At 48.5% G+C, this 23,074-nt stretch overlaps 1 protein-coding gene across 8 annotated transcripts in view; it reads left to right on the top strand.

The window, feature by feature from the left end:
* Positions 1–23,074, top strand: part of LOC110488444 (RNA-binding motif, single-stranded-interacting protein 3) — a 350,151-nt gene that overhangs the window by 129,108 nt on the left and 197,969 nt on the right. For 3 of the 8 annotated variants that reach the window (XM_090228215.1, XM_036970693.2, XM_090228214.1), the window contains exon 1: positions 703–2,007. The exons of 3 other annotated variants lie outside the window; for them this stretch is intronic. In XM_090228215.1, the coding sequence (XP_090084341.1) occupies positions 1,933–2,007 (75 nt within the window). In that variant the 5' untranslated portion in view covers positions 703–1,932. Of the gene's footprint in view, positions 1–702; positions 2,008–23,074 lie in introns of those variants that run through there. 2 more of the 8 variants (XM_036970694.2, XM_090228217.1) reach the window with 2 other exon arrangements.

Genomic DNA, 23,074 nt, shown 5'->3' with positions numbered 1-23,074 from the left:
AGGCAGCACGTCCGGTGAACAGGTCAGGTTTCCACATCCGCAGGCAGAACAGTTGAAACTGGAGCAGCAGCACGGCCAGGTGGACTGGGGTCAGCAAGGAGTCATCATGCCGGGTAGTACTGAGGCATGAGAGCGACTTACAGGAGCAATTATGGTTAAGGGCCTTGCTCAAGGGCACGTCGACAGATGCTTTTCACCTAGTCTGCTCGGGGTATTGAATTAGCAGCCATTCAGTTACTAGCCCAACGCTCTTACCGCTCGGCTACCTGCCTCCCTCATCATGTGGAGGCATAGCACCCAGAGTGAGCATTTAGAAAGGATTGTAAATTATGTTTGCATTTGAGTATGTTTTTATGTGCTGGTCTGTCATGGTTACACAGACAGTCAAGCACAGTACGTTTGCACAAATATAATGTATCGTCACAGCAATATGGAGGGTATAAATTAGACAGGGCGTTGGATGTACTGTCGCTAACTGACAGTGTAATTTACCTCCAAGAGAAAAGTGAACGCTGGAAAAGATACCTAAAGCAAAACCTAGCGCTGTTTCGTAGTTTTTTATAAGTATGGAGTCATATTTAAGACGACTGATTTCTTCAGAAATAGAATCCTCCCACATTGATGGAGGAGAGTTTAAACCCGGCGTTAGGTCCTTTGGCAGCCAACAGGGGGGGCCTGCCTGCCTGCCGTCCCCCTCTCCCCACTCCATTCTCTGGCTGTGGAAATACTGCAGCCCCCTGATCTGCGTCTGGATCGCTCTCTCACACTGAGCCGACTCAAGTCCCTCCTACCGGCTGAGCAGGACGAGCCCCCTTCACCACACACACACACACACACACACGCACATGCACACACACTCACCAACACAGCGAGAGAGAGAGAGAGAGAGAGAGAGAGAGAATTTTACAAGAGCAGGAAAAGGGAGGAGCGCAGACAGGAGACTCTCTGGCTTGTCTGTCTGTTGGGCACCTGGGACACTGTCATTGTGCTTCTCGGTATAGTATTTTTTTCTCTCCTTCTCTGAACCAGCCGACCGGTCGGGAGTCTTTTTTTCCCCCCTCTCGGTGCCGTATCAATTAGGAACTGGGATTGTTTCTGTGTAATCTGCTCTGCTCTGGCTGAACCGTTACAGACTGCGATTGTTCCTGCCCGCCTCTCGGCGTTCCGATTCGGACCCTCCCCAAAGTGCATCTGTTAGTGCGCCGCTGAGGATATATCCTGTGTCCAACAGTACAACATAGAGCAGCTGGGATATCAGACTATAGAGGCGCGCGAGAGAGAGAGAGCAGCCGAGTGAGCAACAGAGAGAGGCAGATACAGAGAGTGCGAGAGAGATTGAAGCCGAGCAGCGAGGTAAGCTATAGCGAGACGGCGTAGATAGAAAAGTGATCTTCATATCCTCCTCCCATTTTTCCTTGTTTGTCTTTTTTTCTCCTCTACTACACTCTCCTGTGCCAGCAATTTGTTCGCAGGACTGCCTGGAACCACTGCCACCTGCTCATCTTCCTCCTCCTCTTCCTCCTCCACCTCTCTTCTCACGCGTTACTATCCGACAGCCAGTGAGGGAAAGACAGGAGACGCAGACAGGAGACGCATACAGGGCACGCAGCAGCGTCCGTTTTTTTTTTCAAAACTCTTGTGGGGAATATTTTTGAGGAACCCGAATGAGCATCCGCCGAGCTCTACTCCAGGAGATTTAAGTGAAAGGCGTCGTCGGGCAGGAACTACCCCCACAGAGGCGACCCCTCTCCCAGCCACTCTCCGTCAGACGAACCCTGCTTGCTCTCCGGAGGACCAGCAGTGATTCAACACACCAGTGTGGACGAGGGGAAAACAAGGGACCTACAGTCAGAGAGCCGAGCCCCAGTACTATTACCGCTCGTCCGACCGCCTCCAACCATTCCCTGCCACGGCGCTAAGGATTCCAGCTATATGGGCAAGCGATTGGAACAGCAACCAATGTACCCTCAGTACACATACTACTACCCCCACTACCTCCAGACCAAGGTAGGGCACCCACGGCTCATCACTTCAGTGTCTTTAACCTCCCTCCCTCCCTCCCACACCCCTACCTCCTCCCATCCTCCTACTCTAATCCTCCCCCTCCTTCGCTCCTCCTGTCAAGCCGCTGAGTGGGGATGGGGTGTGAACGGTGGCCTTGGCCGTCAGTGGCTTTCTGGGGTTTGCATCTCTCTCACTTGGTGAGGCATCACAACGCTAGTTTGTCCAGCCTCGGCACGGCTAGTGGAGCTGTCCGGAAGATTGATTAATTGATTAAGGCTAACTGGATTGGATCGTGATAGGTTTCTCCTATGTTGCGATTGTTAGGTTGGCAAACTGTTAATCACACTGGCTTTGTCACGTTTCTTGGTCCACTATATTAAGATACTGAGAATTAATATTGGGTGAAATATCAAGAGGGTGGCGTGTCGTGAGTCAGAAACACAATGAGAACCACAATTGAAATAAGCCTCTAGGCTTTTTTGTGTTGTTATCCTCAATCATTTAAAAACAAATGTATTTAATGTTGTTTACGCCTGGAGCAGCCTAATACTTTTCATTATCTAATACATTCAATATATCAACCAATGAGACGACTACCCACCCATATCTCCTATCCTGGCTCAGCCATGCCTTCCCCCTTATAACTGACATGGTGGCCAGCCACAGGCTGAAAGTAAACAGGCATCTGCCAGGGCTGCCTATATTTTCTCTAGCCGTTGTATGCATCACTACCTTTGGCGTGGGGACCTAGGCTCTGGTTGGTGGCTGATGGCGGGACAGTTGGTAGACTTAAAGTCCTCCGTCATCAAAACTAGAGACGAATGCAGATAAAGCCATGGAACGCCTTTTGTCATCTTCCCTTCCTATTGTAAAGAGCTGCTGAGGTAGCTATCTGGAGGGTCCTAGAGGAGAATATCGGTAGCCCGACCTGGTAGCCCGCTGGCTTCTCTTCTGATTTATAGTTTAATACATTTGTGCTGCGGCCATATGGCTTCTCTCTCACTCTGCCCCCTCCCCTCTCTATCCCTCTTTTCCTCTGCCCCCTCCCCTCTCTATCACTCTTTTCCTCTGCCCCCTCCCCTCCCTATCCCTCTTTTCCTCTGCCCCCTCCCCTCTCTATCCCTCTTTTCCTCTGCCCCCTCCCCTCTCTATCCCTCTTTTCCTCTGCCCCCTCCCCTCTCTATCCCTCTTTTCCTCTGCCCCCTCCCCTCTCTATCCCTCTTTTCCTCTGCCCCCTCCCCTCCCTATCCCTCTTTTCCTCTGCCCCCTCCCCTCTCTATCCCTCTTTTCCTCTGCCCCCTCCCCTCTCTATCCCTCTTTTCCTCTGCCCCCTCCCCTCTCTATCCCTCTTTTCCTCTGCCCCCTCCCCTCCCTATCCCTCTTTTCCTCTGCCCCCTCCCCTCTCTATCCCTCTTTTCCTCTGCCCCCTCCCCTCTCTATCCCTTTTTTCCTCTGCCCCCTCCCCTCTCTATCCCTCTTTTCCTCTGCCCCCTCCCCTCCCTATCCCTCTTTTCCTCTGCCCCCTCCCCTCTCTATCCCTCTTTTCCTCTGCCCCCTCCCCTCTCTATCCCTCTTTTCCTCTGCCCCCTCCCCTCTCTATCCCTCTTTTCCTCTGCCCCCTCCCCTCTCTATCCCTCTTTTCCTCTGCCCCCTCCCCTCTCTATCCCTCTTTTCCTCTGCCCCCTCCCTATCCCTCTTTTCCTCTGCCCCCTCCCTATCCCTCTTTTCCTCTGCCCCCTCCCCTCTCTATCCCTCTTTTCCTCTGCCCCCTCCCCTCTCTATCCCTCTTTTCCTCTGCCCCCTCCCCTCCCTATCCCTCTTTTCCTCTGCCCCCTCCCCTCTCTATCCCTCTTTTCCTCTGCCCCCTCCCCTCTCTATCCCTCTTTTCCTCTGCCCCCTCCCCTCCCTATCCCTCTTTTCCTCTGCCCCCTCCCCTCTCTATCCCTCTTTTCCTCTGCCCCTCCCCTCTCTTTCCCTCTTTTCCTCTGCCCCCTCCCCTCTCTATCCCTCTTTTCCTCTGCCCCCTCCCCTCCCTATCCCTCTTTTCCTCTGCCCCCTCCCCTCCCTATCCTTCTTTTCCTCTGCCCCCTCCCCTCTCTATCCCTCTTTTCCTCTGCCCCCTCCCCTCTCTATCCCTCTTTTCCTCTGCCCCCTCCCCTCCCTATCCCTCTTTTCCTCTGCCCCCTCCCCTCTCTATCCCTCTTTTCCTCTGCCCCCTCCCTATCCCTCTTTTCCTCTGCCCCCTCCCCTCCCTATCCCTCTTTTCCTCTGCCCCCTCCCCTTTCTATCCCTCTCTTCCTCCCCTCATTTTCCTCTGTCATATCTCAGAGGAGCTCGTCTTAGGTCTCTCAATCAGAGGTCCCCTCAGCCCTCCTTTCCTTCCGCTCTCCCTCCCTCCCTCCCTCACCACCCACCCCACTGCAACCCCCCCCCCCCCTCTTCGTTGTCGACTCCCACTCAAGGTCAGCGCAGATCGGGCCCAGCCTCCGTCAGCGATTGACGTTTCCTTGAGTGCGATTTCCATGTCATGCAAACTTGTCTGACCAACGGAGGCCGACAAACCCAACAGCACCTTTTTTTAATTTTTAAAGTCGTCGAGAAAGGGTTTTATTTTCCCGGCTAGTTACTCTAGCTAGTGCCCATTACGAGTACGTATGCATGGCAGGGCCTCTGACCAGGGCCAGTGATGTGAGAGCAGAAGGCTCTCTCTGTGACTGAGAGTGCAGGGAGGGAGAGCTGCTAACCCACGCTACCATTAATGATCATTGATCGGGAGATTATAGGGAAGGGCCTTGGCAGGCAGGCGTGATGCTGGGCCTCAGCATCAGGGGGCAGCCGCTTGGCCACACAGGCAGGCAGCCTCCCTCCCCAACCTGAATTAAGCATCCATCTAAAGTCATCCAGGGCTGTCTATTAATCTTCATTTCAGCATGCTCTGGATATGGCCTCATTCTCCCAAGGGGGCATAAATAACTGCTAGCGATGAAGGAGATAGGGGTTCTAGGGAACGTAACTCATACCAAATTGTTGCCACGCTCGTCCTTTCCCGACTCCATTTTATGACACATATCGGAAATACTTCTCCTCCCGGCCGAGGAATATATAGAATCTCCAGAACATCTGGGTTCTATTAGGACGAAAAAGTATATCATGAGTTTAACACTGCCTTGGTATGAAGGAATGTCTTTGTCCGAGGCGTTTTCAATTTCAAACGCTTCATATCCCCACGTATATTTCTGCTGGACCCGCCGCCGTTTGCCGACCGCCTGGCAGTAAAACTCAGAAAGGAGATGAAACAATAACATTTGGCCCTCTATTGATTAGTGCAGTGGAGCGTAGCATGTGCTTCTCTTGAGCATAGTGATTTATCCCCGAAAGAGCATTCCTATGGCTTGTTTTAGAAGGTACGGAGGCGAAGGGAAGCCCGCAGGACAGTGCTTTGATACGGGAATCGTTTCGAGGCCTGTTTCTGTTCCCATGCTGCTCTGTGAGCGAACGGAGCCGACGCTGAATCTCAACCTCAGATATGGTGCTTTATTGAACACGGTGACTAGGATTTCACTAGAATTCTGTATTTGATTTGAGTGTTTTTGTTTTGATTTGAATCATAAGTGAATTGTAGATGTTATCCAAATGAGGAAATGACATGTAAATACATGAATGATAGTTATTATGGGAAATGTGTGCGTTTCATCCCAACGCTATGTCTGTTGGCAACATTCTGTAGGCCTTGGCATGTCATGATTATCCGTGGAAACTTGACAGCTATTTTGGTGTCCGACTACAGAATGTCCAAAGTGCAAGTTGCGGGTACGATCACGTTTATTTGCCCCTTTTTGAACGCGTCTCCTATTTTAGATTTTTTGATGAATTGCCTCGTTTATGCAGAGGCTCTCGTCTTCCACAGGACGGCCCACAGTAGTCGCCAGAGTCCACTGTACTACAATGACACGCCTCATAGTCCTAGTCCATCACACCCTTCCTGTCAAGAGATCAGAGAGACAGGCACACACACACACACACACACACACACACACACACACACACACACACACACACACACACACACACACACACACACACACACACACACACACACACACACACACACACACACACACACACAGAGAGAGAGAAGCATACAGAGAGAAGCACAGGGGCAGACGCAGAGGTAGATTTAACAAAGGCTAATATCCCGGGCCTTAAGTAAACACCAGTCAACGGAGGCCCATTGAGTGGCTTTATGCCTGTGTCTGCCTGGACCTTGGGCTCCATTTGTACTCTCTCTAATTCCTTATGGCGGGGGAGTGGGAGTAGGAGCGGGTTAAAAAGCAAGGAAAATGGGTTTGGTTACATCACACGGGGCGAGCCATTGTGCTGCAATAATAACAACAGGCCCATCTAAATCCCGCTGCTTTCAAGCCTGGCTAACACCCGCCAGCGCCACAGTATAGCCCCGTTTCGGGTGTAGCCTTTCAGTGTAGCCTCATCAAAGGCAGAGCAAAGAGAGAGTTCAGTTCTTTTGGGGTTCAGTTGGGTTTTAAAGGGTGGACATGCTGTGGAACAGAGCTAGTCGTCTGCTTGCTGCAGATCTCCGCGAGGGCAGCACAAAGCGCTCCAGCTAGGAGAGAGGATATTACATTCAGTGTTCCTCGAGCTAAAGGCTTATTATCCACGCAACGTATTAATATAACCCCGAGAGCATCACGGCGCACAATTAGTCGTTTCTAGGGAACAATCGTTATTACATCCTTCGAGAGGGATTGAACGAAACCACCTGCCGAGGCCGTGCTGTTGAAATACGCGCATGAAGCTAATTTAGCCCGTATACAATGACGGTTGGCAGCGGCATCTCGGCTAGCTCCCTCTCTACTTTGTTTTCCCTCCACCCGGATCACCGCCACTATCCGGGGGCTTTTGGATCATTAATCAACCCACGCCCCCCATCTCTGGTTTTTATCTGCCTTAGCGCCTGTTATCTCGCCATACAATCCCTCTCCGTGTAGCCGTCACTCAGTGGAGTGGATAGCTTCATTTATCTACCTGTGTGCTGTACATAACACAGCGTCGGGGCCACTCTGGCCTCCTTCTCATCTATCAACTGACAACTCGGGCCCCTATCTACACACGTACATTACTGTACCCGCTGCCCGCCGCCTCTGCTTCCTCCTAAGCACTGGAGTGAGCTACAGAGGCCCGGGGCCTCGTTTATAAACGTGTATGCCCAAAATATGCCCCCCCCCCAAAACGTGCGCGCCTCAGTTTTCGCGCAAAAGTTGACATTTATCAAACTTAACTTGACGTGGGAATGTGCTTATTCTGCCGAAAACTTTAGACCATACGAACGTGCAGTTTCTAGTGGTTGAAGTATTGCATTTCAAGAAGGCAAAAGAAGCCTAGTAGCCTGGCGCAAATGGGGAATATATAACAACAACAAAACACTGGCAGCCTACCATAATATAATAAGATGCAAAAATGTGCCATTAGTGATAATATGCCGCTATCTCCGTATTCTACGGCCATTAGAAACAGGCATTAATTTCCTATTGTTTTAGGTTAGTTCATCTCCATGATCATTGCAGGAAATGTGTCTGACTCACCTTGTCTGACTGCGAAAGCCCAGAATGTCCTCATGGCCGACAACAATTACGTTAGTGTGGGCTACCATTCGTCCCATCTCTCATTTAATTGGACCCACTTCACAGAAAAGCTATTTCAAGTAGTTTGCTCTGTGCGATCCGATCCGAAGCTGATAGTTTAATGGTCGAACAGGGACGGCTCACCTTTTCCATTGACGTTTTGTCTGAATGCTGTACTGTCAAATTTCTCAAAGCCAATATTTCATTCATAAATATAATATATATATATCATAACCGTTGCAGAATTAATTCTTTACCTTTTCTGGCCATGATTACAGAAGTAGCCATACAACAACCATGCGCATCTCTCATTTGATTGGGCCTATTAGATAGGATATTGTATTTTCTACTTTTTGCTTTATCAAATCAAATTAAATTGTATTTGTCACATGCGCCGAATACAACAGGTGTAGTAGACCTTACAGTGAAATACTTACTTACAAGCCCTTAACCAACAATACAGTTTTAAGAAAAAATTAAGAGCTAAGAATAACAAATAATTAAAGAGCAGCAGTAAATAACAATAGCGGGGCTATATACAGGGGGTATCGGTACAGAGTCAATGTGTCAATGTGCGGGGGGCACCGGTGTTGAGGTAATTATGTACATGTAGGTAGAGTTATTAAAGTGACTATGCATAGATAATAACAGAGAGTAGCAGCAGCGTAGAAGAGGGGGGGGGGGGGGGGGGTGCAAATAGTCGGGGTTGCCATTTGATTAGCTGTTCAGGAGTCTTATGGCTTGGGGTTAGAAGCCTTTTAGAAGCCTCTTGGACCTAGACTTGGCGCTCCGGTTCCGCTTGCCGTGCGGTAGCAGAGAGAACAGTCTATGACTAAGGTGGCTGGAGTCTTTGACAATTTTTAGGGCCTTCCTCTGACACCACCTGGTATATAGGTCCTGGATGGCAGGAAGCTTGGCCCCAGTGATGTACTGGGCCGTACGCACTACCCTCTGTAGTGCCTTGCGGTCGGAGGCCGAGCAGTTGCCATACCAGGCAGTGACGCAACCCGACAGGATGCTCTCGATGGTGCTGCTCTAGAACCTTTTGAGGATCTGAGGACGCATGCCAAATCTTTTCAGTCTCCTGAGAGGGAATAGGTTCGTGCTCTCTTCACGACTGTCTTGATGTGCTTGGACCATGTTAGTTTGTTGGTGATGTGGACACCAAGGAACTTGAAGCTCTCAACCTGCTCCACTACAGCCGCGTCAATGAGAATGGGGGCATGCTCGGTCCTCCTTTTCCTATAGTCCACAATCATCTCTTATGAGCGGTTTATAACATACAGTAGAATTGAACAGGTGAACAGACCGTTCATCTTTTGCGTTGTGTGTAGGCTAACACTGTAAGTAGGTCTACTGTAGTTGATATTTTTCAGAGTAGACAATGTTACAGAATTTGTGGACAGTGCAGCATATTTAAGTTTTGGGGAAAAAAACATGATTGAATTCAAAAGATTAGTTTACAGGTCCACAGCAATTCGCAATTTTTGTTTGTCTTTCAGAAACGGTCAGAAACAGCCACATGGAAACATTCTGCCAACACCTCCAAAGACATTTGACCAGGTTCGCAGTTGCTATTTCCTGTAGATGGCCTAATTCCAATACTTCCAAAGTGTACAGCAAATAAGGGTGTTATTGTCACCATAAAAGGTGAATGACGGGGGGGGGGGGGGGGGGTTATCCGGCGGCGCTATAACACTCGTTCACGAGCCCACAGTTTTATGCCAGGTCTGATTTATAATGAAAAACGTGCGCGTGTGTGGCGTGTCCCAAGTTAATACATCTCTATACTTTGTTTTAAATGTACTCAACATTTATAAATTAGGCCCCTGCCCCTTACCCACTCAGGTCCACATCTCATTATGGCTGCTTTGTGAGAGTGTGTTCGGCCTTTCAATGTTCAATATTCATTCTATCGAAAGACAATTAAAAAGAAAAAAAAAACTGGGAGAATTTGATGGAATCTTCCATTTCCTCTGTTCCGGTCTTCTCTAGTTGAACCCGCAGAGCTATCACGATCAGGTGGGATTTAAGGGGCTTGGATTTACTGGGAAATGTATTCTGCTGTAAATGTAACTGTAGCACAATGAATGTAGCCATAGTGTAACATGCATACCCTGAATTGCTTATGACCACAGATGCTCCCTGATTGTGAGTCTGTGAGTGAGTGCTGCTGGCGGTGGTGTCAGTGTGACCTCAGGGAGCCCTCGTCACTGTGTTCTCTGTCCCCGGCCATCTGGAGCCACAGGCAGCTCTGCTCTGCCCTACAGAGGGAAGCTAGGCTGCTGCTGCTTCTGCTGTATGGGGGGCAGGGGCTGGAGTCCTGCAGCACTACAGTGGAGTGGAGTGGGCTCAGCGATGCCCAGTGGATTCCTTTGTTTCCCGCTCTTGCTTTTCTGCAAGTGCACGCTAAATTTTTCTGTTGTCTTTGACTCATGTCTTTGGCTCATACACATGACCTCCGTTGCTGTCCCTCCCTCTCTTTTTTGTTTTGTTTTGCCTCTCAAGTTCACTCCCATTTGAATCTCCCTCTCTCCATAATTTTTTCTCGTTCATTCCTCCTCTTTTTCTGTCTAACTCCCTCTTTCCTGGAGCCCCCGCTGAATACTGTGCAGGGTGGCGGCCGAGGCCCCTTCTGTGTAAATGCCCATTTTTACACTCACTTGCGGATATTAACGTCAGAGAAGTAGGACATGAGTAGAACTATAGCTGCAGGGCTGGCACACCACGAGCCTTGTATTCTGAGCTGCGTAACTGCAATTCCGAGGGCAACAAGATACCATCTCGCTTTGCCCCATTCTGGAAAGACAGGACAGAGCAGACAGAATGTTTGTGAGATAGCTTGCTGTGAGTGCTGCTCCCTGTTAGCATGTACTTGCCTCTCCAAGCGAGGTTAGGCAGCAGCTATGAGGGTCTTCGCTACGCCTGGAAGGGACTGACAGGATGCTAGTGAAAGGTGTGTTGTTCTACTGTAACCGTAGACCCGGCTGTCGGTCTGCTGTGTCTGGCCTGCCTCTGCTCTGTCAGCCCGGCTTCAGGACGGAAAGTGCGGTCTGGTACCCAGAGTGTCGGCGTGGGCGCGGTGCTCTCTCACTCGGAGCTAGCCAGGGTAATTGCTCCAGCAATTTTTGACGAAGGGGCTTTGTTTGAAGGAGCCAATGGATCCCCTGCTTTTTACGTACTAGAGAAAGGCTGTTAGTTCACATGTGGCTGTCCGGGAGTCTGCGAGAGTGAGTGGCTTGTCTCTATTTTTATACGCAATGAGAGATAATCATCAGCCTAGACTAGCCGTCCTCTCAGGGACATGGCATGGCTGTCCCAGCACTCCGAATGGTTTCAGCTTATTATAGGGTTAGATTCTAGTCTGTGGCCTGAGCCATACCAGCCGTCTATGTTGTGATAAACACAGAAAGCCTAATGACATCGAAAAAGAGAGCAGAGCTCCCCACTCAAAATGAGCCTCTGTTTTAAGACAAAACAGCCGGCAGATAATAACAGAAGCAGAGTCAAGAGTTTCTGGAAATGGTTAAAGACGGGAGTCTCACTTCAAGTTACAACGTTGTTCAAGTTGGGGAGCCTTTGATGGGTTAACACTAGGGAGCGTAGCAGGGTTTGCACGTCAGAGCGAGAGAGTTTCTTCTAACGGTCTCAGTTTTCATGATGTGATTTCATCGTCCTAATAATGACATCATGCTTTGACAACAGTAATCCTTTGGCTCTGCACATCTCACTCTGTGGAATTAGCATTTTATTTCCATTCCAGCCGCGCAAACCAATGACCTAGTGTCTCTAATCAGATCTGCAGACATGGAAATGGAGGGAGATTTGAGTCACAGACATGCAAATGGCGGTGTAGCCTTACCAGGGAGGCCCAGCCGGGCCTCTCAAACATGTATAACCCCCAACATTTACCCTACAGAGCTGCACTAGCAATGGCAGAGTCAATGAAAATACTGTCACACCTGCTTGAAAAATGGCTCAGGAAAAAGCCAATTCCGCTGTGAATGAGGATAAGCAAATAGGCATAAGGGCTTGAATAGCTGCCAGTACTGCCGGATCCTTCTAACTAAACCACAATGAGTTCCTATGCAAACAGAGATACGTGCAGCAATTTTGTGTGGCAGATGAACCTTTTCAAGCTTATGCGCGAACAGGGATAACCAAACGCAAACAGCCCTTTCTCTGGGCACTATTCGTGTTAAATGACTCAAGCCGCCTTTTGTGGTTTTTGTCTGAGTGATTATTTTGGCAGACCTTCAGAACGCCCTAACCCCTCCCCAATGCCACGGCTTGGGAGTATTAGTCAGCGTGTGGAAAAACACAGAGTGCGACAGGTAGGCGGCATGAATTAGAGTGCAACGACACCGGTGTCGGACGAAGGCGAGCCAAGTAGTCACGCAGCAGGAGGATGAATGGAAAGTAAGCATTATAGAGCCGAATAGGAGGAAAGATGATTATTCTTTGCCAGTAATTAGTAGCACATAAACAGCCGTCAGCAACAGAATTAAAAAAGTGGCATTACGATGTGTGTTCTCCATGCACGTTGTCTCTTCTTGCACTTTTCAATAGTTAATCACTCTGCTTCGCAGTCAGCCACATATTCTCGGGGTTAAGGTTCAGTTTTGTAACAGAGGACTGACTTGTGTGGTTCAGGCTTTGATGTAGAACACCGGTTTCTCCTGCACAATCTGCACTGGTGCGTACAGTATTTCCCATCCCTTCTCCTTTCATCAATTATTAAGGTCACCCACACGTTCTGGGGAGAAGAGGATAGAGAAGTTGCGAACCGTGAGTCAACGGCTTAATGCCTCGTGTCTGTCAGAGAGAAACAAACCTTATTTGGCATGAAAGGGCGTCACGACAGCACCAGTTAGATTTGTGAATGAAATCCAGCCTACTAAATGCAAATGTTAGTTTCTGAATACTTGTTGTGGAAATGTGAATAGAATCTAATTGTTTTTCCTATATTTTGAGTCCTTGGGCTTTTTTTTTTATTTTTTAGAGTACATGGATAAGAAAACACTTGATTATTAATTCCCTGTAGCATTCCCCTCTCTCATTAGCTTTTTTGAGGACCCCGTGGAAGACTGCTATCCATTATTTATCACCTAGCCCCAAAACAGCTGCTGCATGCTTGTGTAATTGCCATATGTTCTGCTTTTGCAAGCATATTGGGAAGAATTATTTTGCAAAGTGATTTATATCAGGCTCGCGAGGACACACTGCAACAGACATCTCCAGAACTTGTTCTCCGCTAACAATGACTGATCAAAAAACTTCTCCGCTCCGATAACTTGAACTTTATAGGCCGCCTTGGCCAATTAACCACAATGGCATCTTGCCTAGTATCTGCGGATGCTCCCGGCAGAGCTACTGTCTCACCGTTCAGCCGATAAAGCCATAAAGACTTGCTGGTACAGAGCTGCAGTCTGCTCCATTCAGTCCTCACCAGGCTGACATGGCCTCTCCTCCAACCGGTGAGTAAACATTCTGGCAACAGTGGCGCAACGTCCCCCTTAGCAACGCAGCTACAGTTCTCATCGTTTAGACTGTTACTGTAGCCTCTCTGAAATGTTTATGCCCCAGTTATGTCTGTCCGTTTCGAGAGCGGATCGTCTGCCGTTCTGTTTGGGCTGGGTTCGCCGTTTTACAGCCGGAGGTCGCTGCAGCAGGAGGCCCTCTATCTGCCCTTGTAGGGGCATGGACTCCCTTCGCTTCCAGTCCCAGGGCTTGTCTGCAGCATCAGCGCTGCACATCTGTCTATCCCATCCACATGTGTAGAGGAGGCCCATGCCGTTATACCGAGCAATTACTGCCATGATTGGTGGAAGAGGGAGGTCCTTTTAAAGGCTGTCTAACGGGGGGGGGGGGTTTTATCTAGCGGATCACTGGCGTTGTCGTGTCATTACAGTAGCGATGGCCCGGGGGGGGGGCCCTCGTTTGCAGCATGAGGGCTGAGGCAACCCCCGACATGTGAGTGCGGGTCAGCCAAGGTCAACACACCACAGAGTCCGATGCAGCGCCTACAGACATGCATACATCAGAATGTATTGAGATGTGTATGGCGAAAACGAATGGAGTACACGCACACAAGAATAGTTTGTGAGAGAAAACATTATTTTATGTATGTACAGAAATGCACGGACACGCACTCTTCACATATTAATGAATACTGTGACACACTTCAATCGTGCAAAATCCATACTCATACATGCACATAGCTTGCATCCCAAATGGCACCCAGTTCTCTACACTATATAGTACACTACTTATGAACCGGGTTCTGGGCAAAAGAAGTGCACTATATAAGGAATAGGGTACCGTTTGGGACACACCCATATGGTGCGTACATACGTACATAGCATGGTAATACACATAAACATACACACTCAACTTTTGAAGAAATGAAAAGTGGCAGGACTTGCATTGAAGAGGAGGGGAGGAAACGGTGCTGCGTTGTGAGAGAGAGTGGGAGCACTGCATAGTGCATTGAGTTCACTGAGCAGAGTGGCACACAATCAGGCTTACACGCACGCACGCACGCACACACACACACACACACACACACACACACACACACACGACACGCACACAATACGCACAAGCACACTCACAAGCACACACACAGCCAGACAAACATACACAAACACAGACACACACACTTCTAAAGAGTCAGGCCGGAGGAGAGGGCCCTGGGAAATGTTCTGTGAAGCGCAAGCTGGAATCTGCACTGGGGAAACCTGATAGCCTGTGTCTGTGCCAAATGCATGAGGTCACCTACCTGCCTTGCAGCCTCCTCACGTGCCCTGCACATTCCTACATCTCCCCCTCACGCCTAGTGCTCACAACACCATACAGCAGCACTATGCATACAGTGCATACGTAAAGTATTCAGACCCTTTCACTTATTCCACATTTTGTTACATGACAGCCGTATTCTAAAACAACGAAACATGTCATCAATCTACACGCAATACCCCATAATGAAAGGTTTTTGAAATGTTTGTTCATTTTTTTATATATATAAAAACTTTTACATAAGTTTTCAGACCCTTTATTCAGTACTTTGTTAAAGCACCTTTGGCAGCGATTACACCCTAGTCATCTTGGGTATGACACTACAAGCTTGGCACACCTGTATTTGGGGAGTTTCTCCCATTCTTCTCTGCAGATTCTCTCAAACTCTGTCAGGTTGGATGGGGAGCGTCGCTGCACAGCTATTTTCAGGTATCTCCAGAGATGTTCGATCGGGTTCAAGTCCAGGCTCTGTCTGGGCCACTCAAGGACATTCAGAGACTTGTCCCGAAGCAACTCATGCGTTGTCTTGGCTGTGTGTTTAGGGTCTTTGTCCTGTTGGAAGGTGTACCTTCACCCCAGTCTCAGGTCCTGAGTGCTCTGGAGCAGGTTTTCATCAAGGATCTCTCAGTACTTCGCTCTGTTCACCTTTCCCTTTATCCTGACTAGTCTCCCAGTACTTGTCGCTGAAAAACATCCCCACAGCACGATTCTGCCACCACCATGCTTCACCGTAGGGATGGTGAGCGGAGCCTGGTTTCCTCCAGACGTGAGGCTTGGCATTCAGGCCAAAGAGTTCATTCTGCGTTTCATCAGACCAGAGAATCTTGTTTCTCATGGTCTGAGAGTCTTTAGGTGGCTTTTGGGAAACTCTAAGCGGGCTGTCATGTGCCTTTTACTAAGGAGTGGCTTCCATCTGGCCACTCTACCATAACGGCCTGATTGGTGGAGTACTGCAGAGATGGTTGTCCTTCTGGAAGGTTCTCCCATCTCCACAGAGAAACTCTGGAGCTCTGTCAGAATGACCATCAAGTTCTTGGTCTCCTTCCTGATGTCACGCCCTGACCATAGTTTACTTTGTATTTTCTATGTTTTGATTGGTCAGGGTGTGATCTGAGTGGGCATTCTATGTTACATGTCTAGTTTGTCTAGTTCTATGTTCGGCCTGATATGGTTCTCAATCAGAGGCAGGTGTTCGTCATTGTCTCTGATTGGGAACCATATTTAGGTAGCCTGGGTTTCACTGTGTGGTTGTGGGTGATTGTTCCTGTCTATGTGTTTTTCACCAGATAGGCTGTTTTAGGTTTTCGTTACGTTCATCACGTTCTTTATTTTGTAGTGTTTGCATTGATTCGTGTTTTACGTTTGTTCATTAAAACATGGATCGCAATCTACACGCTGCATTTTGGTCCGACTCTCCTTCTCACGAAGAAAACCGTTACAGAATCACCCACCACCAACGGACCAAGCAGCGTGTCAACAGGCAGCAGCAGCAGCGTAAAGAGGAATGGACATGGGAGGACGTTTTGGATGGCAAGGGCTGTTACACTTGGGAGGAGATACTGGCTGGAAGAGATCGCCTCCCATGGGAACAGGTGGAGGCACTTAGGAGAGCAGAGGCAGCCGGAGAGAGGAGCCGGCGATATGAGGGAACACGGCTGGCAAGGAAGCCCGAGAGGCAGCCCCAAAAATTTCTTGGGGGGGGGTTAACAGGGAGTATGGCTACGCCAGGTAGGAGACCTGGGCAGACTCCCTGTGCTTACCGGAGGGCTAGAGAGACCGGACAGGCACCGTGTTATGCAGTGGTGCGCACGGTGTCTCCAGTGCGGGTGCATAGCCCGGTGCGGTATATTCCAGCTCCGCTTGTCGGCCGGGCTAGATTGAGCGTCGAGCCTAATGCCATGAAGCCGGCTCTACGCAGCTGGTCCCCAGTGCGTCTCCTTGGGCCGGCTTACATGGCACCAGCCTTGCGCTCGGTGTCTCCGGTTCGCCTGCATAGCCCAGTGCGGGCTATTCCACCTCGCCGCACTGGCAGGGCGACCGTGAGCATTCAACCAGGTAAGGTTGGGCAGGCTCGGTGCTCAAGAGCTCCAGTGCACCTGCACGGTCCGGTTTTTCCAGTACCACCTCCACACCCCAGCCCTCCGGTAGCAGCTCCCCGCACCAGGCTTCCTGTGCGTGTCCTCGGCCCAGTACCACCAGTGCCAGCACCACGCATCAGGCCTACAGTGCGCCTCGCCTGTCCAGCGCTGTCGGAGCCCTCCTCCTCTCCAGCGCTGTCGGAGTCTCCCGCCTGTTTAGCGCTGTTAGAGCCTTCCTTCTCTACAGCGCTGCCGGAGTCTCCCGCCTGTTCAGAACTGCCAGTTTGCAAAGAGCTGCCAGTTAGCATAGAGCTGCCAGTTAGCAAAGAGCTGCCAGTTTGCAAAGAGCTGCCAGTTAGCATAGAGCTGCCAGTTAGCATAGAGCTGCCAGTTAGCATAGAGCTGCCAGTTAGCATAGAGCTGCCAGTCTGCAAGGAGCTGCCAGTCTGCAAGGAGCTGCCAGTCTGCAAGGAGCTGCCAGTCTGCAAGGAGCCGCCAGAGCTGCCTGTCTGCAGGATGCCGCCAAAGCTGCCAGTCTGCAAGGAGCCGCCAGAGCTGGCAGTCTGCAAGGAGCCGCCAGAGCTGCCAGTTAGCATGGAGCAGCCAGGGCCGCCAGTCAGTATGGAGCAGCCAGGGCCGCCAGTCAGCATGGAGCAGCCAGGGCCGCCAGTCAGCATGGAGCAGCCAGGGCCGCCAGTCAGCATGGAGCAGCCAGTCAGCATGGAGCAGCCAGAGCAGCCAGTCAGCATGGAGCAGCCAGAGCTGCCAGTCAGCATGGAGCAGCCAGTCAGCATGGAGCAGCCAGGGCCGCCAGTCAGCATGGAGCAGCCAGGGCCGCCAGTCAGCATGGAGCAGCCAGTCAGCACGGAGCAGCCAGAGCAGCCAGTCAGCATGGAGCAGCCAGAGCTGCCAGTCAGCATGGAGCAGCCAGTCAGCATGGAGCAGCCAGAGCTGCCAGTCAGCATGGAGCAGCCAGTCAGCATGGAGCAGCCAGAGCTGCCAGTCATCATGGAGCAGCCAGTCAGCATGGAGCAGCCAGATCTGCCAGTCGACCAGACTCTCCCAGATCTGCCAGTCGACCAGACTCTTCCAGATCTGCCAGTCGACCAGACTCTTCCAGATCTGCCAGTCGACCAGACTCTTCCAGATCTGCCAGTCGACCAGACTCTTCCAGATCTGCCAGTCGACCAGACTCTTCCAGATCTGCCAGTCGTCCAGACTCTCTCAGATCTGCCAGTCGTCCAGATTCTCCCAGATCCGCCAGTCGACCAGATTCTCCCAGATCCGCCAGTCGACCAGATTCTCCCAGATCCGCCAGTCGACCAGATTCTCCCAGATCCGCCAGTCGACCAGATTCTCCCAGATCCGCCAGTCGACCAGATTCTTCCAGATCTGCTAGTCGACCAGGATCTGCTGAAACCGCCAGCCAGCCAGGTTCTGGTAGTTTCTACTACCTGCCTGGGCTTCCTCTCAGTGCTGAGCTTCTTCTCAGTGCTGAGCTTCCTCTCAGTGCTGAGCTACCCATCTGTCCCGAGTTACCTCTGTCCCGAGCTGTCCCTCTGTCCCATGTTATCATTGTGGTGGGTAACCTATTTAGGGACGTTTAGGAGGGGGATTAAAACTGTCATGGAGTGGGGTCCACGTCCAGCGCCAGAGCCGCCACCGCGGACAGATGCCCACCCAGACCCTCCCCTATAGGTTCAGGTTTTGCGGCCGGAGTCCGCACCTTGGGGGGGGGGGGGGTACTGTCACGCCCTGACCATAGTTTACTTTGTATTTTCTATGTTTTGATTGGTCAGGGTGTGATCTGAGTGGGCATTCTATGTTACATGTCTAGTTTGTCTAGTTCTATGTTCGGCCTGATATGGTTCTCAATCAGAGGCAGGTGTTCGTCATTGTCTCTGATTGGGAACCATATTTAGGTAGCCTGGGTTTCACTGTGTGGTTGTGGGTGATTGTTCCTGTCTATGTGTTTTTCACCAGATAGGCTGTTTTAGGTTTTCGTTACGTTCATCACGTTCTTTATTTTGTAGTGTTTGCATTGATTCGTGTTTTACGTTTGTTCATTAAAACATGGATCGCAATCTACACGCTGCATTTTGGTCCGACTCTCCTTCTCACGAAGAAAACCGTTACACCTGACCAGGGTCCTTCTCCCCCGATTACTCAGTTTGGCCGGGTGGCCAGCTATAGGAAGAGTCTTGGTGGTTCCTAACTTCTTCCATTTAAGAAGGATGGAGATCACTGTGTTCTTGGGGACCTTCAATGCTGCAGAAATGTTTTGGTACCCTTCTCCAGATCTGTGCCTTAACACAATCCTGTCTCGGAGCTCTACGGACAATTCCTTCGACCTCATGGTTGGTTTTTACTCTGCACCATGCACTGTCAACTGTGGGACCTTATATCCAAATCATGTCCAATAAATTGAATTTACCACAGGTGGACTCCTAGTTGTAGAAACCTCTCAAGGATGATCAATGGAAACAGGATGCACCTGAGCTCAATTTCTAGTCTCATAGCAAAGGGTCTGAATACTTATGTAAATAAGATATTTCTGTTTTATATTTTTTTATACATTTGCAAAAATGTCTAAAAACATGTTGTCTCTTTATAATTATGGGGGTATTGTGTGTAGATTGATGAGGGAAATCTTTTTTAAATTAAGTTTTAGAATAAGGCTTTAATGTAACAAAATGTAAAAGTCACAGGGTCTGAATGTCTGAATGCTTTCTGAATGCACTGAATGCTTTCTGAATGCACTGTAGATCTGCTCTGCTCCTATCTCCAACAACCCTTTGAACTAACCTCTCCAAGACACAAACAACACTCAAAGCTCATACACTGGACTCTTTTCAACCCCAAAACATACACACACCAAAGCCCATAGCCACACACGCACACAAACACACACCCACGACTTTGTTCCCACCCCCACACTGCATGAAAATCACCTCTCTCTCTCTCTCTCTCTCTCTCTCTCTCTCTCCCACACATCTCATATTCCTCCCATATTACGTTGGAATGGACACGGATAATTGTCCAACCGTGATTTTGTTTCTGTTGGAGAGCAGCAGCGGTCTGTCTCCATGGCAGTCAGTTTAGCATTCATTGTTGCCAGCTTGATAAATCTGTACGACGGCAGTTAGGACGACCGTGTGATGTCTCATTGTTCAAGAAGCACTGACAGGGAAAGTCATACTGTATTTGAGAGGGCTATTTGGAGCTCAAATGCTCTGTAGGAAACACCCGTGTGGATTATTGAACTGCGCCATCATGGATGGCGTGCCATGGTTGCCAATAGGCTTTAGCTCATACATGTCTCTGCAATGTACGAGTGGATGCACTGTTTAACACAGACTATTTCCTGTTTTCTTTTTTGTGTGCAGAATGCGTAACGACTGAGCGGACTTCAAACTGGTTGCATATGTTGGCTTTTGTTTCCCACTTGTAAGCATTAAATTAATTTGTAGTCTTAACTGCTGTTTCAGATGTTTTGAGGGCTACCCCGAATAACCTTATCCCGAGTAGAAACTTTTTGGAAGTCACTCTAGGTTGAGCAGTGTTTAAATGAGGCTGTGGTTGCGGGCTGTAGGCCTATCCTATACCGTGCACAGTTTACCCACACTGCAACTCACACATGCTCCCAAATACGCCACCACTGAAATTATATCAAGTCTAATACCCAGCCTGTCTACCCTCCCTAAACATATCACTTTGCCCAGAAAATGAAAATGCAAAAAATCTAATAAAACACTAGGTAGTATATTTCAGGATGGCTTTCTTTCTGCCCTTGGCCATGTTTTCATTCAATAACTTGAGAGAGGGCATGATTGCTATGCAGTGTGCTGTAGTGCTTCTACTCATAACGAATTGACCCTATCGGATATTTTAGAGGGATATTTACTCATTTTTGCTTAAGCCTGCCTGTCATAACTTTGGGCATTGCTTCTAATTTTGAGAGCCGGCAAAAACAAACCTCTTGAGCTCAACAGAGGACCACCTGGCTTGACTTTATATTCCCTATTAACTAGGGCTGTCCAAGACAAAATAAAATCTTTGTAGACCGAAAGTCGTTTGTTCTTTCGACTAATCGATTGACTTTTAAACGTGCCATATTTTTCTATATATAGACACACCCTATGTGTTTTAATAAAATCAAGTATATGCATTGAGCTTGTCTGATGCTGTAAGCGCACTGTTTGATGAAATAAGATGACTGAAGAGGGAGCCAGAAATCAAGATAACCCGAAGAAAAAAAAACTTAAGAGAGCTGGAAAGATTTTTCAGATATATTGAGGAACTATTGTAATTTTCAATGGATGTAAAAATAGCTTTTTGAGCTGGTGAAAACATTACTTTGCGATGCTCCACAGCTCATTAGTGGTGGTGTGTTAAGCCAATCCAAAATACTATCAGATCCTCAATTGGGCACATTTAAATGCCTACATTTGCGCGCAGGCCAGGTAGCCTATAGGCCTACTTCTATGTGTAATCAGGTGTGCGTCTTTATTGAACATTGACAGGAGCGCTGATTAATGATTAAATTGACAACATTTTGAAAAACAGACGCCTCACAAGTCCTCAACTGGCAGCTTCATTAAATAGTACCCGCAAAACACCAGTCTCAACGTCAACAGTGAAGAGGCAACTCCGGGATACTGGCCTTCTAGGCAGAGTTCCTCTGTCCAGTGTCTGTGTTCTTTTGTAAATCTTAATCTTTTCTTTTTATTGGCCAGTCAGAGATATGGCTTTTTCTTTTCAACTCTGCCTAGAAGGCCAGCATCCCGGAGTTGCCTCTTCACTATTGACATTGAGACTGGTGTTTTGCAGGTACTATTTAATGAACTGCCCGTTGAGGACTTGCGAGGCATCTGTTGTTCTGTGAAGGGGGTAGTATACAGCATTGTACGAGATCTTCAGTTTCTTCGCAATCAATTTCTCGCATGGAATAGCCTTCATTTCTCAGAACAAGAATAGACTGATGAGTTTCAGAAGAAAGTTTCTGGCCATTTTGAGCCTGCAATCGAACCCACAAATGCTGATGCTCCGGATACTCAACTAGTCTAAAGAAGGACAGTTTTTGTTGTTCTTTAATCAGAACAACAGTTTTCAGCTTTGCTAACATCATTGTAAAAGGGTTTCTAATGGTCAATTAGCCTTTTAAAACGATAAACTTTAGGATTAGTTAACACAACGTGCCATTGGAACACAGAAGTGATGGTTGCTGATAATGGGCCTCTGTACACCTATGTAGAAATTCCATAAAAAATCAGATGTTTCCAGCTACAATAGTCATTTACAACACTAACTATGTCTCCACTGTATTTCTGATCAATTTGATGTTATTTACATTTTTATGTGTTTTTCTTTAAAAAACAAGGACATTTCTAAGTGACCCCAAACTTTTGAACGGTAGTGTTTATATATAAATATATTTTCGAATGCTCGACCGAAACAAAATCTCGGTCGACCAACAGCCTATCGACCAAACAATTGCCCAGTCGACTAATTGGGGTCAGCCCTATTGACACACAATGCAAGTACAACTTTATTAACTTGAATTGTTGACAGTTGTCAGTTGCTAAGATAGTCCACCTAATAAATTGGCCTTAAAGATATCGATTTGTTTTTGAAGCGTACATGAGACCCAGGATACAGTTGTTAGAGACTTCTCCCTGTACATTTACAAAAAATACATCTGACAGACTGTCAAAAGGTATCTGTTATGCCAACAGTTCACGCATCAATAGCACTAGATGAAACACCACATGCTCCACATACTGCATTGTAATGATTCCAGTTGAGCAATTCATTGTCATCAGCTGTATCCGTTTTCTTCTTCCTCTCCTTAGCATTGGGCGTTTGTTTTTTCTGAGTATTAGAGATGGGAAGCTAATGGTGAAAGTCAACGCTTGCTTGTCACGCTGTTTTAGCTGTGACCCTTGTAAATTGGGGAGTGACCCCGGTGTTGTGTCGATGAGGTGCAGGAGGAGTCCAATCTCCTTGCTGGGATATTGTGTGTTTTAGTAGCACACTTTGATAACTTTTGGCCCCCCAAAAGAGCCTCTCATTCCCCTAATAAAACCTGATTTGTTTTCGCCCGCAGTGACCCTGGTTAGAAAGCTTGGGCTCGCTGGCAGTCATGGCAAAACATCACGTTGAATCGGATCAAACATCTTGGTCCCCAACCATTAGATTTGGGCAGGGGAAAGAGAAAATGCATGATTTCTCCTCTAAACAATCTCTAAACAATTTGACTTGAAAATAAATCATTATCTGCAGGGCTACAATAATCAATTAGAATGTGATACATTGAATGCAGCGCAATCACTCCAACTCATCTGGATTCAAAGATTCCCATCCGCCGACTTGCTATGCTGGCTTCCAGCAATGTCTAACGTCTCTCCCATGGTTTTAGATAGCATTTTCTTTTCTTTTTCAATTACAAGCTGGGGGAGAAAGGAATCAATGGGAACAGACAAATGACATACTTAAGGCATTTTGAGCAAGGCTGAAATCACACTGAGCATCATGGGCTGGATGGTTAATGAGTCA

Source organism: Oncorhynchus mykiss, chromosome 30 (genome assembly GCF_057628025.1).
Source record: "Oncorhynchus mykiss isolate SJ-2025 chromosome 30, ASM5762802v1, whole genome shotgun sequence".
Classification (NCBI taxonomy): domain Eukaryota; kingdom Metazoa; phylum Chordata; class Actinopteri; order Salmoniformes; family Salmonidae; genus Oncorhynchus; species Oncorhynchus mykiss.
This window is presented reverse-complemented; position numbering and strand designations above follow the sequence as displayed.